Source organism: Canis lupus, chromosome 18 (assembly GCF_003254725.2).
Source record: "Canis lupus dingo isolate Sandy chromosome 18, ASM325472v2, whole genome shotgun sequence".
Taxonomy (NCBI): domain Eukaryota; kingdom Metazoa; phylum Chordata; class Mammalia; order Carnivora; family Canidae; genus Canis; species Canis lupus.
In genome coordinates, this window is record NC_064260.1 from 39,921,723 (window position 1) to 39,941,056 (window position 19,334).

The window sequence follows — 19,334 nt, forward strand, 5'->3', positions numbered from 1 at the left end:
GACATAGTTGTTGGATAAATAATACAGTCTTCAAACATTAACAAAAAATGTTTAGAAATAATGACAGTATCCTCTGAGTTGCACACTCAACAGAGAAGTGGATTTTAAGTGCAATGTTGATAAATACCTTAAGTCTTCTTATCTGTAGGATACTTATGATTGATTAGTTCTTGATTTTATCTGTACTCTCTAGTAAAAAGAATCTTATCTTACATAAATGAAACAAGGATAAAAGGGGAAATAATAGTCACGTTACACTAATTTAAATATAACTTATAAGCAGACAGTGTTGGGCATTCAATGTGTATATATTACTATTTGTGATATTGAGTAATCGTATGTAAATGTTTTTTTCTTGCTTTCTCCCCTTTAAAGTTTCAAATGGGTTCTTTAAGTGTGAGAAAAGTTATACTTGAAATATATATTTTTTATTTTATTTAAAAGCAATTAATTAACATATAGTGTATCATTAGTTTCAGAGGTAGAATTTAGTGATTTATCAGTTGCATATAACACCCAGTGCTCATTCTATCAAGTGCCCTTCTTAATGCCCATCACCCTCTTTACCCCATTTCCTCATCCAATCATGAACTATATTTAAAACAGAATGACAGAGCCAAATCAGGTGTTTGACTTCCTCTGGTTACACATGGAAACATTTTCTGAATTCATACTGAGAAAGTGGATACAATTAAATAATTTCATTTTGTTTTTAATTTCTGTTTACAATTTCAGTATGATTTATAACTTGTCTTGTGTTCACTCCCTTAACACATATCTAGGTGTAAACCTATCAGGAAGAAATGAATGTGTCATAAATACCAGCATAGTATTAGTAAATATTTGACAAATGGGTAAGTCCAGGCCTACTTCTACACATTTTAAAAAATAGTTCTAGCAGTTAAAATCATCTGAAAATTTTTAAGGTAGGTAAATTTATAATATTCTGTGAAAAAAAATTAACTGTCTTAAAGAATAGAGGATTTTAAAATTAATTAATTGGCTTGTTAAAGATGCAGCTACAAGTGACTTTAGGCCAGAACTCTAAAACACACAATAATCGCCAATGATTACATAATAAATATGAGTGATTGATTGTGCCATCAGTAAACATAAGTAGAATGGAATTTAATTTTATTTTTGTGATAGCTATGAAACAAATGTATTAAAAAGTGATCTGTATGATGCTCACACTGTTTTCTTGAGTAATAATTTTTTCAGTGCTGTGATCACATCCTTGTTCCTAAGACTGTATATCAGAGGGTTAAACATAGGAGTCACAATGGTGTAGAAAAGAGAGAGCATCTTGTCAGTTCTTGCAGAATGATTGGATTTGGGCCTTAAGTAGGTGATGGTAGCCGATCCAAAGAATAAAAGCACAACAATGATATGGGAAGAACAGGTGGAGAAGGCTTTAGACCGGCCCCTGGCTGAGGATAACTTTAGGATGGTGGAAATGATTTTCACATAAGAGCCAAGTATAAATAGAAAAGGAATCATGACAAATAATATAGCAACTACAAAGACACACATCTCATTAAGTGAAGTGTCCCCACAAGCCAGCTTGATCAATGGGGGGATGTCACAGAAGAAGTGGTTAATTTGATTAGAACCACAGAAAGGCAGCGAGAACACCTGACATGTTTGTCCTATCTGGACTGGAATTCCACTAAGCCAGGCACCAACAGCCAGTTGGACGCACATCTTGTGGTTCACGATGAGAGGGTAGTGCAGAGGGTTACAAATGGCCACGTAGCGGTCATAGGCCATCACTGCCAAGAGGAAACATTCAGTGGCTCCCAGCATGAGGAAGAAGCACATTTGAGTGGCACAGCCCAACCAAGAAATGCTTCTGTCCTGAGTCCAAAGGTTCACCAGAATCCTGGGGAGGGTGACAGACACATAACAGATTTCCAAGGTGGAAAAATTTGCCAGGAAAAAATACATGGGTGTCTGGAGAACAGAGTCTACCCTTGTAATTATTATGATAAGACCATTTCCTATTAAGATGGACATGTAGATGAGAAAGAAAATTCCAAATAGAAATCCCTGGATGTTAGGAAGGTCAGAAAATCCCATGAGAACAAATGCCACAACTGAAGACAAATTGCCTTCTATAGTTTGGTCTCTGGGTAGCATCTGTGAAAATAAAGAATTCAACATGTGAGATCACTTTATCTGCCTGAGTTGTAGTTTGTTAGCCTATAAAATAAGTGTACTGCACTTTTAAAATGATAAAGTCACTAACAATGAGTCTTAGAGAAGCATCTGCATTTAATGTTAAGCCATAAGTTTTTAAAATGTCCATTCTGTCACTAAATATTATTGATCAGAAAATATTCCTTTCAGGAATTAGGTCTGCTGAAAACTGATATATTTTCTTGTTACTAATAATGAGATGATTGGGCAGCCTCGGTGGCCCAGTGGTTTGGCGCTGCCTTCGGCCCAGGATGTGATCCTGGAGACCCAGGATCAAGTCCCACATCAGGCTCCCTGCATGGAGTCTGCTTCTCCCTCTGCCTGTGTCTCTGCCTCTCTTTCTCTCTGTCATCAATAAATAAATAAAATCTTTAAAAATATAATGAGATGAGTAAGGCTGTGTTTTGTTATCAGCTTTGAGGATAGGAATATCAATGTCTAATTGGTTTCACATTAATAAAATTAATAAAAATATTCATTTTAGAGAAGCCATTTGACAATTTTGTTTAGAAGGGCACTTGATGGGATGAGGACTGGGTACTATACTATATGTTGGCAAACCGAACTTCCTCTTCATGTTATTCTTGTAAAATATTTATATACATTCACATTTGGATTTAAGCTGTCTCAAATATTTTTGTGTCATCATGCCATTATATATTAAGAAATAAGCTGAAGAAAGTGATTTTCCTGAGTGGTCTCTGTGATTTTTTTTTTTGTCTTGTAATGAATGGTTGTTATAGCCAGTTTATTTCAACTGAAAGTCATTCAAAACTGGCTATCAATGGGGAAAGAGATATTTATCAAATTGCAAATATCGCATTTGAGATTTAATTCCTGATATGAATAGCCATGTTTTCAATCAAGACTTAAGTCAAGGGATCCCTGGGTGGCACAGCGGTTTGGCGCCTGCCTTTGGCCCAGGGCGCGATCCTGGAGACCCGGGATCGAATCCCACGTCGGGCTCCCGGTGCATGGAGCCTGCTTCTCCCTCTGCCTGTGTCTTTGCCTCTCTCTCTCTCTCTCTCTGTGTGACTATCATAAATTTAAAAAAAAAAAAGAAAAAAAAGACTTAAGTCAAAGGGAGAAAAATCCCTTTTTAAAAGGATCCAAGAGGAAGGTTGCCCTTCCTACTCTGATCGTATGTTTACCTATTTTACTAAAATATTCTATAAGTAACACAAAACTCCCAGTTCATTTATCAGGCTCTCCTTTCTGAGCTCTATTGTCTCCCTACACATGTTCTTTCTTCCAACGAGCTCCTAAAGTACATCCTACAAATCTTTCTGTAGTGCCAACATCACCTTGTTAAGTTCTGTGTTTGATTCACCTAGTACTTGGAAAATGGAAAGTTCTGGTATGATGGTATCATTCCTATAGTACCGAGTAGAGGACATGCACATATTCCAGTATCTAAAGGAAGATTGCATTTAAGCATGTAACTTCCAAAGCAGGGATTCTACATTGTGGTAGGTATATTCACAGATGTTGTCTTAGTCAATCCTCATAATGGTGCTGGGAGGTAATTCTGTTACCATTCTATTTGTAAGATAACTTCAACATGAAAATGTTATATGAATCAACCAAGATCACAACAAATAAATGGCATTATTAAAGTTTGAATTCAGGCTTGTACAATTCAAAAGTCCAACTTACTTTTACTACAACAAGTAAAACGAAGAGAACATAAAATATCATATTTATATACTACATCCTTCCTGGGTATTTAATGTACATAAACCATTCAATATGCATTTGATTCATAAATGTATAATAATTCCCATTATTAACTGTCATGCACTATACTCTCCATCAGAGGTTGGTGTAGGATATGCTATTCTCATGCTGTGTTTGTATTTACTTCTTTCTCCTCTCACATGGTGGTCCTGTCTTTAGTCTTCTCTAGTATTCTAATAGGTGAGCATTTTGGAAAAACAGAACAAAGTAGAATTAATAAATAATTGGAAAATAAATTGGAAACTAACAATCTACAAGTTACTGAGTAACTAATTTGCTCAAATGGGGTTTGATGCAAGTTCTGAATAAGAAGTAATGATGAGTTTTTTTTTAATTTCACAAACATTATAAATATTATAAACATTATAAATATTAAATGAGCCATTGCACAATAAAGGCTCTAGAAATGAAGGAATTAGAATAATCAGTTTCTATCTAATTTCTAATTCCCTTCTTAGATATTATAATACCATAAAGATCTTTCCTTAATAATATGTACATTTTCTCTGTGAATTTGATAATTTTTCAGTCTATTCCAATAATGAGGATTTACTGTAATATTGGAAGTTATCATATATTGATCAGATATATGCAGGATTCACAAGTTAATCTTCAATTTTTTAATGACCCAGAAAATTGGAGAGAACTGAGTTATAAAGAATCAGTGCAGAGATCCAACAGTCTCTGACTGCAAACCTTATTCTAATTCCACTATATATTTCAGACTCTGTTTGACAGCTTCTACTTCCATGGTTTTATATTTAATATACATTTATATGAATGATTTTATACATTTAAGTGATTTTGTGTCTAATTTCCAAAAATTTCCAATGAAATTATAATGTTCTGCAATGCAAAGAGATTACCTACATCTCCCATAAAGCTGTGTACAATTTATTTTCTCAAATGACTCTTAAAGAATAAATGAATCAGGAACCAGATGAAACTCAAGCAACAGGAAGGAAGGAAGAAAGGAAGGCAGGCAGGAAGGGAGGAGGGATGGAGGAAGGTAGGAAGGAGGGGATGGAAATGACAACCTGAGATTTCTTCTAAGTATTTTCACAACTAAAATTTCACCTTAATAATTAGTAAAACATTAAAATATATAATAGTTTCTAATGTTTTAAATCCACTAAAACCATGCCTAGCATTGGAGATGAGATTGTATTATAAGCATAATTTGATTGCATGTATGTGTTCCTGCATTATGTATAGAGCAAAGAAGGTCATGCCACTACTCTGAAATTAACGCTATTCATTGTCAAAAGCCCTTCAAGCTGAAAGGTAAACAGAGAGTTTATTCTTTTGTACATTTAATAGACAGAACTTCATTGCAGTTGGACTTTTTTTTTCTCAGGGACACAGGAAAATTTCTCTGTTTTATCCAGCTAATTACCTCAGAGCACTAAATCCCCTTAGATAAGGACAACAAACAGGCAGTTATGTTTGCAGGGTCTGTAGTATCTCCTTAATCAAAAATCTAATATCAATAATTTTTCAATGCCCTAAAAGTTTCAGATTTCTTTTCAAGACAGCATTTCTTTAGAAATAATTATTTACTTCATTGATGGCAGGGTACAAACTTATGTTTAAAATATCCAGTTCCCACTTTACTAAGTTTTGCTACATTAGAATTTTTTGTCAAAACTGCCCCAAATATTTGAATGTTTTGTTTCATTATGACAAATGTTACCTTTCAAAGTAGGAAATTTCCAATGTTTTTATTGCTTAGCTCACTGATCTGCTCATAGAAAAACAAATAAAAGGATAGATGTGTCCTGAAATATAGTTTTAAGTTCATTAGATTATTCCCTTAATATTCTATAAATATTTAGACTTTCTGAATTTTGATACTGAAGATAATATCTCAGAAAGCCAACCTAAAATGTAAATAAGACCTTTGATGTAAAAGTTTACACTTACCTTTATGGATTCGAGTGAAACTATTTCTTTCTTTGATACAGAGTGTTTTAAATATCATTCTTCTTTTTTTTTCAATTAAATATCATTCTTCTGAAAATGTGGATCTAGTTAAATTCTATTGAAATTAAATTTTAAACTATTTAAATATTAGGAGTTGCAGATACCTTTCTAATCAATATTTTTCTTTCAAAGCAAATAGTGCTCTTTAAAAAATGTCTTTCTGTCTTGTGGGAATGTGTCCTTTCCCAAATCACCGTTTAATTGAATGAACTCATTATGTTTGCCATTCAAATATTTTGGGAAACAACCAAATATCTCTGGCCATAACATTTTTTATGTATGTCTTACTCTTCTGTTCTCTCAAGCATTTTGTCTTTCTTGTGCTTTGTTCTTTTTTTAAAAAATCTGTCTCTAGCAAATAATCAAACTTCTTTAACTAGTTAGGTATTCTTTAGAGCTTTTAAGAAATGTCTTTATTATACCATGGATACTCAGAGATTCTCCTGACCTTTGCAGTTTACTTTACCAGTGTTCTTCTGACCTCTATAATGATCCCTACTTTGTTATTTATACATGAAGTACTCATGTAGAGAGATTAAAGGTAGATCATAAGTGAAAGAATTGATAAAATCAGAAGTATTTGTGAAAGAAAATATCATAACTAAGATTTAAGGAATTTGTGTATCACATATGATACAAATAAAATATATACTGCATATATAATAGATATGCATATATAATAGATATATAGATATAGATAATGTACCCTGCTATTAACTTCAAAGGAAAGTATTAAATCCAATGGAAAACTGCAACAGGTGCATTGAAACAGAGCTACAGACCATTCAAGAATGAAGTTTTGGATCACCTCACCAAAGAAATAACCACCACCAACTGAAATGCTTTCTGAGGGCTAAGGGAATACGAATTTGGTGTTGAAAGAAGATGGTTATAAATAGTAGCGATGACCTATGATTAGTTTCAGAAACAAGGAATATAATTGTTATGAGTATCTCTTCCTCTTTTTGTTATGAATGTGTCAAAATATCAAGAACCAGAGTGAACATCACCCAAGGACTTTGCATCTTCTCTTTTCTGTCTGGCAAAAGAGTAAGCATGTTCGCGGTTGCAGGTTGAATACTTGTATCAGGTTAAGTGGAATTATGTATTTGTATTGCCTTTATTTGGAGACTAAATCTGGCTTAAGGAAATTTGTGCAGTTGCCAAGTTGACCAGCAATGACTGTGATGGGTAGTTCTTTATGTCAGCATCTCTAGGCTATAGTGCCTAGGGTTCAGTCAAACCATAATCTAGGCATTGTTCTAAAAGTATTTTGCAGATGTGGTTAACATTTAAAATAAACTTTTAAGTAAGATCGTACAGTTATGTATCATGCTTTTACACACCATGAATATTTATCATGTTAAAGTCTCCAAACTATGAGTATTTTGATAACCAAGAATACAATAGCCAAACTGTGGAAGGAGCCTCGGTGTCCATCCAAAGATGAATGGATAAAGAAGATGTGGTTTATGTATACAATGGAATACTATGCAGCCATTAGAAACGACAAATACCCACCATTTGCTTTGACGTGGATGGAACTGGAGGGTATTATGCTGAGTGAAGTAAGTCAACGTAGGACAAACATTATATGGTCTCATTCATTTGGGGAATATAAATAATAGTGAAAGGGAATAGGAGGGAAGGGAGAAGAAATGGGTAGGAAATATCAGAAAGGGAGATAGAACATGGAAGACTCCTAACTCTGGGAAATGAACTAGGGGTGGTGGAAGGGGAGGAGGGTGGGGGGGGTGGGGGTGACTGGGTGGCGTTCACTGAGGGGGGCACTTGACGGATGAGCACTGGGTGTTATTCTGTATGTTGGCAAATTGAACACCAATAAAAAATAAATTTATTATTTAAAAAATTTAAATAAACTGATTTGGGAGACACCTGGGTGGCTCAGTGGTGCAGAATCTGCTTTCAACTCGGGATGTGATCCTGGGGTCCTGGGTGAATAAATAAATGAAATAATAAATAAAAATTTAAAAAATGAAATAAACTGATTTTAAGAAGATCATGCTTGATAATGTAGGCTTCATCCAATCAGTTGGAAGGCCTCAAAAGCAAGACGAGGTTCCCCTGAGAAAGAAGAAATTCTTCCTCAAGACAGCTTCTTTCTGAGATTTTCAGGAGGCTACCTTGCCTTACACATTTTAGCTTTTCCAGCCCCAATAGTCTCATACCCAATTTCCTGAAATAAGTCTGTGTGTGTGTGTGTGTGTGTGTGTGGTGTGCACGCGCACATCCATGTGTCTAAGAGTGTCAGTGCTGGTCTCTGCCACTGACATTTGAACATAAAGTGGTGGCTCTAATCAGGTCATGCTTGGTGTGTGGAAATTCATGTTGCTGAGCATATGTATAACCTTCTCCCTCCCTCAAGTCCACTCTGTTCATGAAGACATCGTGCCATGACAGGTATAGTTGGCTAAAAGGCTAAATAGTAACCACAGAAAGGGTAACCCTGTCTGCCTGATTATTAAAATTCTCCTGTCTAAAGTGATTCATTGGTAAGCATTCAATGTAACACATAGATCTTCACTTTTTTTTTTTTTTTGCATGTTCAGAGAAGTCTATCCACACATATTATCTTCAGAACTTCTTGTATTGGGATGCCTGGGTGGCTCAGGGGTTGAACATCTCCCTTTGCTCAGAACATGATCCCAGGATCCGGAATCCAGTACCACACTGGGCTCCCTGCATGGAGCTTGCTTCTCCCTCTGCCTATGTCTCCGCCTCTCCCTGTATGTGTGTGTCTCTCATGAGTAAATAAATCTTTAAAAAAATAACAAAAACCTCCTTGTCATCAATTTTCAATTATATTCCTTCCAAGTCCTTGACCATTCAGTCAAACCATTGCCTTTAATCCAAGAATCAATACGGAATTTCATGTCTAGCCATTTTTCCTTTTTAAGACTCCATCTGTCAGATTTCCAAATGACTTTCCACATGAATAGTGGGATCAACTGGTCATTTCTGCAAAAATGCCATCCAAGACTTGGATTGAGATTATATACAGTCTAAAGGTCACATAGGGGATAATTACCAACATAATGATATTAAATATTCCCAGCTTTAATATTTAAAAATTTTAAAACTTAAAAAAATAATTTTGTGTAGTTGTCAGTATATTATTGTACTTCTCTTTTGAAATTGTTCCTAAGCATTTTTTCATACATGGTATTTAAAAGGAATTGCATATTTAATTTTACTTTGTATTGTTCATCAATAATTGCATTCATTATAATTGATTTTAATGTATGTACTGAAATATAATTCTCATACAAAAAACATACATTTAAATATACAGTTCAGTTCAATAAAATAAACAGTTCAATAATTTCAGTGCATTTATAGAATTATGCAACCACTTCTCATCTTGCCTACTCATACCCCCAGCCCTAGTCAACCACTAATCTACTTTTTCTCTATAGATTTGGCTATTACAGACTTTTCACATAAAGGTGATCATAAAGTGTTACTTTTTGTAACTTTTTCCTCACTTACCATAATTTTTTGGAGGTTTATTCACTTGTAGCATATGCATATACATTTGTTTATCTATCTATTTGCTTAATGGGCATTTGAGGCCTTTCTAAACATTTAAGGCTGTTATAAATAAAAATGCTATAGATATTCATGTTCAACTGTTTATGTAGATGTATCTTTGGGGAGGGGGTGGTTGGAGTATATACCTAGAAGTGGTATTGAAATGTCATTAAATAAATTTATGTACAACATTTTAAGGAGTATGCAAACTTTCCAAAATGGCTTCTTTTTACATCCAGATAAGGAATATGTAAGAATTCTAACCAATTCACATACTCATAAGAATTTGTTATTATTTTCATTTTTGGTTATAGTAATTCTGTCAGGCATGAAATATAATTACGTTGTGATTTTGATTTGCAATTCCCTCATTGCTAATAATATTGAGAATTTTCCATGTGCTTATTGTCTATCTGTATATCTTATTTAGAGAAACATCTATCTATTTAGACCTGTGTTCCATTGTAATTGAATCGTGTGTCTATTTACAATTGATATATGAGATGGTTTTATTTATTTATTTATTTATTTTTTATTGGAGTTCAATTTGCCAACATATAGTATAACACCCAGTGCTCATCCCGCCGAGTGACCTCCTCAGTGCCCATCACCCAGTCACCCCAACCCCCCGCCCACCTCCCTTTCCACTACCCCTTGTTTGTTTCCCAGAGTTAGGTGTCTCTCATGTTTTGTCACCCTCACTGATATTTTCACTCATTTTCCGATGGTTTTATGTATCTTTATTATATATTTATATTTTCTCTATTAGGTAATATATTTATTTATATTGTATATTTATTTGATAGTAAAAGTATAAAAGATTATGTCTTCTGAAAATATGTACCTATTTCCCTTCTTTTCTTTCTTCTCTTCTTTTCTTATCTGTATGTCTTTTATTTCTTATTCTGGTCTTGCTGCACTGTGTAGAATTTCCTGTACATTGTCAAATATAAATAGTTATTGTGGATCTCCTTGTCTTATTCTTGATTTAGGGGAAATCATTCTGTTTTCTATCAGTAAGAGTGATACTCGTTGTAGATTACTTCATAAAATAGCATAAATGAAGCTCAATTTATTGAGAGTTTTTGTCATGAATAGATATTACATTTGGTCAAGAGCTTTTTCTGCATCTGTTGAGATAATCATGTATTTTTGTCCAGTTCAGGTAAAATGGTGCATTATCTTGATTTCTAGATATTAAACCAAATATGCAGTCCTGGAATCAATTTCATTTGGACAATATGTATTATCTTTTTCAGTGGAAAACAAAAAGAATGTTCATTTTAACAAACAACACTGGAACAATTGAACATCTATCTAAAATATCTAAATTCTCTTATTTTATTATTATTACACCACAAGGAGCCACAGTTAACCTGAAAATATACTTGGCGAGGAACTGGGTGCCATAACTCCTTGGTATTTTTGTTTGGTCATTTGAGAGGAGTTGATGATAGTCATAGAGTCTTAGCTGGTTTCATGGCAGTACCTAGAGAAGTATTTTATAGTTTCTCTTCCAGCTTGGAGAGGGAGGGTCTTCTGGCTAAATTTGACATAGGGGATTATGCTTGAAAATTCTGCATGCTGTTTCTTCTAGTTTCCTTTTCATTCTAGAAAGGAATAAGTGAGTGTTCCCCTTCAACCCCCTCCTCCCTTTCTATCCTGTGGGAAATGATGAGACTGTCTGACTAACATGGACATGATGATGGCAGGTTCACACTGAAGGTGACATCACTGCCCCAACAGCCCTAGATTTCTTACCTCTGAATTTTTAATGACAGAGAAATAAACTTTAAGACACTACACACTTGAATCTTTATTAGAACATCTTAGTTTCTATTATAAATAATATGTAACCATAAATTTCTGATTTTACATTGCTTATATTTCTTAATGATCATTTAAAAAAAAAGTAAGAGACATAGAGAATTTAGAGAGAGTGGTATGGCCAGATGTGTTTTTCGTTATTGTACCAAACTCCTTGATTGGCAGACAGAATGGTTTAGTTTAATTAGAAAGTGACACAGGAAAGGAGCTGATCCCAAGGGTATAAGATATTTCCTTCTTAAAGAGCACTAGGTGTGAACATATTTTAGAATGGAATTAACTTCTGTTTCAAATAAAAGTAAATTACCTGTCAAAAATACAGTTCTCATTCTGTCTTCTTCGATCAATAAAGGCAAGCCTTGTATTTAACCTTGATCCAAATAGGTAAGCATGAATTTTTGTCTAATACCAAATTTAGCTTTACTAACAATCATGTTTTTGGTGATCAGCAAAGAACTGAACAAATTTTATTTACAGAAAATTTTAAAAGGGATCTTTTGTCAATATTGTTGCTCTGGTTTAACTTCAAAACACTGATTCAGACTGCCTTTTAATTTTTCTGACTTATTATTATAACATGAAAGAAAATATAAAGTACTTTGTGACATAATAGACCAATATATCAAAGATTACTGACATCTGTATTATCATCAAGATAATCATCACTGTCAACATCTTTGGTGCTAACATGCATAACTACTATGTGTTAAGTAGTTTGCAGTACTAAATCTGAAGATCATATCTCCGGAAAATTTAATTATGTATAACTAAGGAACAAGATAGTAAGTGGACCTTTTTGAAATGAGTTTCCATCCAGCTAATACCAAAGGTAATTTTTGCTTGTTAAGAGTTAGATTTCAAAAAAAAATAATAATAAGAATAATAAAATAAAATAAATTAAAAAAAGAGGTTCCATGATAAATGAGTTTAAAGATGCTAAAGAGATCTCAGCATGTTTTCATTTTTTATCTTTAGCAACTTCTAAAGGAAAAAGCCTTCTGAATTACATCCACCAAATTCTGATTTTTTATTTCTTAACTTCAATTTGATTTTATATACCTGTTTTGAATACAAGCATGTTATACATCAGATGTTAGATCCCATTGAAATCCCAATCTCCACATCAAAAAATTATTTCAGTGGAAGACCAGAGAAAACAAACAAAATATTTGAACAAAAGCAGAATTGACATTTACCTGCATGATATAGTATTTTGTGAGTTGTATAAGTAGAACATCTAAAGGTTTCCAGAAGTCAGAAAAACTAGGGCTATGCTGCAAGATTTGAGGATGCTTTTGTTGGTGAGGTTGTGTTCAGAATATAAGCACATGATTCAGTTAATATTTTAATATTTATTTTTAATCATTATTAAATATTAATTGTTAAATCCTTTTTTACTCTATAAATGGTTTTACACTGAGAATTCCATCAAATATTCATAAAATTTTGTTCCATTTTACAAATGAAAAGTGGAGGGCAAACAGAAAAGCTTCAGTAAATATAGAACATTATATATATAATATATATTTTTAATATTTTATTTGTTTGAGAGAGAGAGAATGCACAATTGGACTGAAGGGTAAAAAGAGTGGAAAAAGAAAATCTTCAGCATACTCCACTCTGAGCCTGATGCCGGGCTCAATCCCATGACCCTAAGGTCATGACCTGAATCAAAGTCAAGAATCAGATGCCACCCAAGCACCTCTAGAACATTATATTCTTGAGTGCAAGTTTTGATGCTGCTTCTCCTTGTTAATTGTTTGTTAGTTTCTTAGTTTCGATTTGCTTTTCAAACATACTAGTCCATTTGAACACTAAGAAAAAAATGTAAAGGAAACCAAATAATGAGGGAAGAGCTTACATGAAGAGCAGATCCAATAAAGAGAATAAATAGAATGGCAGTTTCTGAGAGCAATGGTTTATTGATCAAATATGGGTGCATGAGGCATGCTAGTGTAGAAAGATGCAGTGATTAATTCAACAAATAATTTGAGTAATTGTGCATATATTGGACACTATGTCAAATTAAATAGGTGAATAAAGCATAGTAAATGTGTGTAGGATGGTATAGCGAAAAACAGCCTTGGTTGTGTAGTCTTGTATAACACCTATCAGCTGCTAATTTCTGACCATCTTACACTCACTTATAGCATTTTTACATTCTCTGTAACCAAGTTTCCATTGAAAGAATTGTTTAATAGTGGGGTAAAATTTAAATATCTTTATTACTTTAATATATAGTTTGGAATATTGTAGACTGTAAAAGAAATTAGCATTAATTTTTCCTTTTCTAAGCCACAGAAAATCATTGGATGCTCAAGGTTTGCATGGACTGTTGTTCCTGCCCCTTTTGAGCTATGTTTTTTGTTTTTTTAAGATTTTATTTATTTATTCATGAGAGACACAGAGAGAGAGAGAGAGAGAGAGAGGCAGAGACACAGGCAGAGGGAGAAGCAGGCTCCATGCAAGGAGCCCGACGTGGGACTCGACCCAGGTCTCCAGGATCATGTCCTGGGCTGAAAGCAGTGCTAAACTGCTGAGCCACCAGGGCTTACCTGAGTCTATGTTTTTAGCTTAAATTTGACCATTGTCCATATAAAACACACTTAGAATATAGTTATAGACATATCTGCTCTTTGCAGTTAGTTTCTATTGGCTTCCAAAATAGCTAACTCATAAGATGCAAGTTATCTAGACATATTGAAAAAAATGAAGCAATTTGCTACTTCCACAAGAGTGAATGAAAAGAGTATAATTCAAACACATACACAAAACCACAGAAGGCATGCTCGATCTATAAGAGGGAGAGAAGCTGGGGACGTCTGCATTTTATAGGAACTCATGTTTACACTAAGGTATAAGCATCTAAGACTGTTCCAAAGAAACTACCAATTTGGCTCATTTGTAATTTATTCAAGAAGTGAGTAAATCACATTTTGAAAAAAAATATATATAATATGAATTGCGTAGAAAGATGTAGAAAATATCAAAAGAAGTTTATAATCGACTGATAGCAATGAGAAAAGTACATTCCTCCCGATACACTCACGCGCATAAACATAGACACATATGTGTGGAAGGAAAAGAGAGAAAGGATTAATGGGATCATCAGAATGATAACAGTTATTGAGGATCTGGGTAATTTAGGAAGGTCTCAAAGATGAGTTTTGGTTGATTTTTTTTTATAAGGTAAATTTGTGAGGGGTGTACATTGTAATTGGGATTGCTTTCTTGAACATAAATGTTAGATGAGCCTGCCTTCTACTGTTGGGTATTTCAGGACACATACACCATTTTAAACTTCATTTTCTTCCTTCTGCAAAACCTTAAAAAAAATGACTGCTGATTTCAGGGATCTTACACTAAAATACACAGTTTAAAGATAAAATAACACCTCATAATATTTAGTGTTCAGCTCATCGATTTTGTTTTACAGTAAAATAGTTAAGCATGCAGAATGTCAAAGCTCAAGACACTTAGAAATACCAAAAAAAACCCCACTACTTTAAAAATGAACTGTATTCAGCCCGAAAGCCAATTTAGGTGGCTTACAAAATATTTACTTGTGCAATGAGATTCATTTTGAATTGATAATACTGGAAAACAGAGTTGAGGGGTGGGGAGAAAACATAGGAGGTGAAAGAATGGAATCCTTGTCACAAGTGAACATAAATTCAGATTTTGTACTTTTGAGTATTCCTATGGATAGCAAAATGATAATCACATATCTTCAGAAGCAAAGCAATATGATAATTCATATCAGAAAAAAACATGGATTTTTTTTCTTACAAATATATTTAATAATAATGAAAGATACACTTCAACACACTTTACAATGCTGGTAATTACAGATTTGTTTTAACAGAGGATGGGAAAAATTGGTAGGCATGCCATCCTGTTTGTGTGCAAGAAGACAAGAACCAAAGAAATCAGAGTAACTTGGACTTCTGATTCAATCATTCCCACAGATGACGTTGAAGAGATGAGAGCAGAAGACAATGGTTCCACAATAACACAATTTGTACTCTTGGGATTTTCTGACCTTCCAAACCTCCAAGGGTTTCTATTTGGGGTGTTCTCCATCGTTTATGTTATTATCTTAATTGGAAATAGCATCATAATAATAATAACCAGTCTTGATGCTGCACTCCAGAAACCCATGTATTTTTTCCTGGCAAACTTTTCCTCCTTGGAAATCTGTTATGTGTCTGTCACCCTCCCCAGGATTCTGGTGAACCTTTGGACTCAGGACAGAAGCATTTCTTGGTTGGGCTGTGCCACTCAAATGTGCTTCTTCCTCATGCTGGGAGCCACTGAATGTTTCCTCTTGGCAGTGATGGCCTATGACCGCTACGTGGCCATTTGTAACCCTCTGCACTACCCTCTCATCGTGAACCACAAGATGTGCGTCCAACTGGCTGTTGGTGCCTGGCTTAGTGGAATTCCAGTCCAGATAGGACAAACATGTCAGGTGTTCTCGCTGCCTTTCTGTGGTTCTAATCAAATTAACCACTTCTTCTGTGACATCCCCCCATTGATCAAGCTGGCTTGTGGGGACACTTCACTTAATGAGATGTGTGTCTTTGTAGTTGCTATATTATTTGCAATGATTCCCTTTCTATTTATACTTGGCTCTTATGTGAAAATCATTTCCACCATCCTAAAGTTATCCTCAGCCAGGGGCCGGTCTAAAGCCTTCTCCACCTGTTCTTCCCATATCATTGTTGTGCTTTTATTCTTTGGATCGGCTACCATCACCTACTTAAGGCCCAAATCCATTCATTCTGCTGGAACTGACAAAATGTTGTCTCTTCTCTATACCATTGTGACTCCGATGTTTAATCCTATGATATACAGTCTTAGGAACAAGGATGTGATTGCAGCACTCAGAAGACTGTTACTTAAAAAAATAGTGTGATGAGTTTAATTGTAAATGCTTTAGCTCCTTGCCACACATTGATCAGAGGAGCATTTCTAATTTCTACATTCCCTTGTAAGAAGTTAGCTACTTCCAGCTTATGATGTACTTCTACTTACTTCTAAATACCAACCTATAATTTATTGTGCTTGGTTATGTATTGGGCAATTTAATCTGTCTTCAGTGGCCCAAGCCTAAAGAATAATCCTGCCTCATGAATAAAATACTAATATGCACCACACATTTCATATGAAATTTGAATAGAAATGAAATTTATATAAACTAGGGATGCTTGTGGCTCAGTGGTTGAGCATCTGTCTTTGGCTTGGAACATGGTTCCAGGATCCTGGCATTAAGTCCCACATCAGACATCCCACAGGGAGCCCACTTCTTCTTCTGCCTATGTCTCTGCCTCTCTTTCAGTGTCTCTCATGAATAAATAAATAAAATCTTTAAAAACATCATGTAAAACAGAACTCAAACTATTAAAATTTTTGGCTTGACTATACTAAAAAAATATATAAATTATTTACCTAAATGCTTTCCTAAATCTTCACACTTGTATTTGTTAACATTCTTTGATTCCTTGATTCTATAGCCAGAGATTGGAAATAGCAGCTAAACAATAAATGTTTTGTTGAGTGAATTTAATAATTTACCAAATAAATTAATGGATAAATGAATATTGTCATGACACATCACAGACTCCTGGCAAAATCAAGAGATTTCAGAGCATCAGTAAACATTGAAAGTGCAACCTACTATGCAGCCATGTGGAATTATTCTAATCATCACACCAAAAGAAAATCTTACATTCACTTAGCTCTTTTTCTAATAACATCCTTCTGTATTTAACTTAACAATTTTGGCCCCAAAGTAATTTGCTTTGAATTACTTAACTTCTTCTTTCATGCATTCCAAACAGCTACTCCTATGCCAATTCATATTTTGAAAATAAAATATCCATGAGTTGGAAAGTGAAGGAATGTGCTAGAAGTTATTTTCAGAACTACTCAAAGTCCACATAGCTGTAACAGGGGGCCTAAACTTTCATGCCTTTAACAATTTCTAAAGAGTCTGAAATTATTAAACCTCTGAACTGGTTTTATCAGGGAAAATGAACACCTGTCAACAGAACCACTAATGCCTATCCTCCCAGTTCCAAGTTCTCACATTAGTCACTGGCATGAAGACATGATTAGTGCATCTGTGCCTGAGAACATCTATCAGCAGTTCTTTGACAATTATTGCATTCTGCAGTTTTAGCTATAATTGTACATATGCTTATATGACAATGTTAGTTCCCGTTCTTTAGATGGTTATATTTTACTTCATCAAGCCATCTACATCCTCTACCACCTAACATAATGTACCTCATTTATTTATTTCTGTATTTTATCCTTGGAACTATACATGTTTATACCCTTCTCATTCAATGTTTTACATAAGAAATTTATGTATGCCTATGATAAAGACCATGATGGTGATGATGATGATGTTGAAGATGATGATGATGATGATGATGGTGGTGGTGATGATAATGATGATAAAGATGATGATTATGATAAAGATAGTAGTGGTGGTGTTTGTTGTTTCTGAAATTTAGTAAAGCAGGAATCATGATGTCACAGATACAGGGCTATCCCAGGAGTTCAGATAACTCAATTTAAATCTCTTTATCAACATCTTAAGCAGTTCATTAAGCACTTTCTTTCAGTACATTCTGTTAAGAACAGAAATCCAACTAAGTAAATATTAAAGATCTTATTGGATTTTCTTCAGCACTTCATGAATCAGGTAGCATCCAATCCAACAGGTAGAAAGGAACTCTGAAGAGCTACACAAGGCAAAGGGTTTTATAGGCAGAAAGGAGCAGGAACAAGGAAGTTATACTAGGCAAAAATATTGGTTATTGCAAAGTTATTTTCCTGACAGGGCATGGCAGGGAGGAATCAGGTATATTACATACCTAATGTTAACCAGGCAATTCTGGATTGCATGGTTTTAGATTCCATTCTTGGGAGACCCAGAACTGGAGCTAAGTTTTGGTTTGATGATGTGAGACTTAGAATAAGTGATTCTACTTTGAGCCTGTTGTATTGTCTGTAACAATTCACAATTAATAAAATGGTGAAAACATACTATTTTCGGGGATCACTGGGTGGCTCAGAGATTTAAGCACCTGCCTTCGACCCAGGGCATGATCCTGTAGTCCTGGGATGGAGTTCCACATCAGGCTTCCTGCACGGAGCCTGCCTCTCTCTCTGCCTGTGTCTCTGCTTCTCTCTTTCTGTGCCTCTCATGCATAAATAAATAAATCTTTAAAAAAAAAAGAAAACATACTATTTTCTGTGAACTTCTAGGATTATTATAAGGGTCAATCACTATCCACCTAGCATAGAGAAGCATTTGGGAAGGCTTAAAGCACCAAAAATGAAAGTGTTGGCTGTATTTCAGTATAATTCTTAGTGAAATCACTAGCTGCATTGTGTTTATACTCAAACTATCAATATAATATAATCAATATAGTGCTATTTTTGAGAAAAATGGACATCCCTTCATATGAACTACCTAGAGAAGAAAATCTACTTAAATACATTTAAGGAATGCATTCCTTTTACTTAAAAGGAACGATATTCCTTTACTTCATTTATGGTTAGTCTTTCAAAAATGTGCTACTTAACTCTTTGCTATTCTAAACAATGATTATGGAACAGAGCTAAATATTTCTTAGTATTCAAATAAAACATTAATGCATCTTTATATCACTATGAATTCAGTGCCAATTAACATCTATAGGATTATGGTTTCCTTTATATTTTTAAAAAAATTCCTTGAGACTTTTGTGATTTCTCTTTTTGTATCCCTATCCCTTGTCTTCCCAGTCTGTCAATTCACAATGAGGCGGAAATTATTTCTTGGATTCACTTGATTATATTTGCTATCCATTATTAGCTACTGTGATTGAGGCTGATTAAAAAGAAACTGTGAGCAATGCTTGGTTGACTCAGTTAAAGATAGTGAAAGGGAATAGAAGGGAAGGGAGAAGAAATGGATAGGAAATATCAGAAAGGGAGACAGAACATGAAGACTCCTAACTCTGGGAAACAAACTAGGG

General features: G+C 34.3%; 2 protein-coding genes across 2 annotated transcripts; one reads left to right on the forward strand and one right to left on the reverse strand.

The window, feature by feature from the left end:
* Positions 1-1,188: 1,188 nt before the first annotated feature.
* LOC112663654 (olfactory receptor 10AG1-like) lies at positions 1,189-2,163 on the reverse strand. Its single transcript, XM_049096629.1, has one exon. It carries the CDS (start codon positions 2,161-2,163, stop codon positions 1,189-1,191), a length of 975 nt encoding a protein of 324 aa, XP_048952586.1.
* A 4,031-nt stretch (positions 2,164-6,194) lies between these two features.
* LOC112663656 (olfactory receptor 10AG1-like) lies at positions 6,195-16,216 on the forward strand. The gene is made up of 2 exons (XM_025452727.3): positions 6,195-6,213; positions 15,267-16,216. Exons 1-2 carry the CDS (start codon positions 6,195-6,197, stop codon positions 16,214-16,216), a joined length of 969 nt encoding a protein of 322 aa, XP_025308512.3.
* Positions 16,217-19,334: the final 3,118 nt, after the last annotated feature.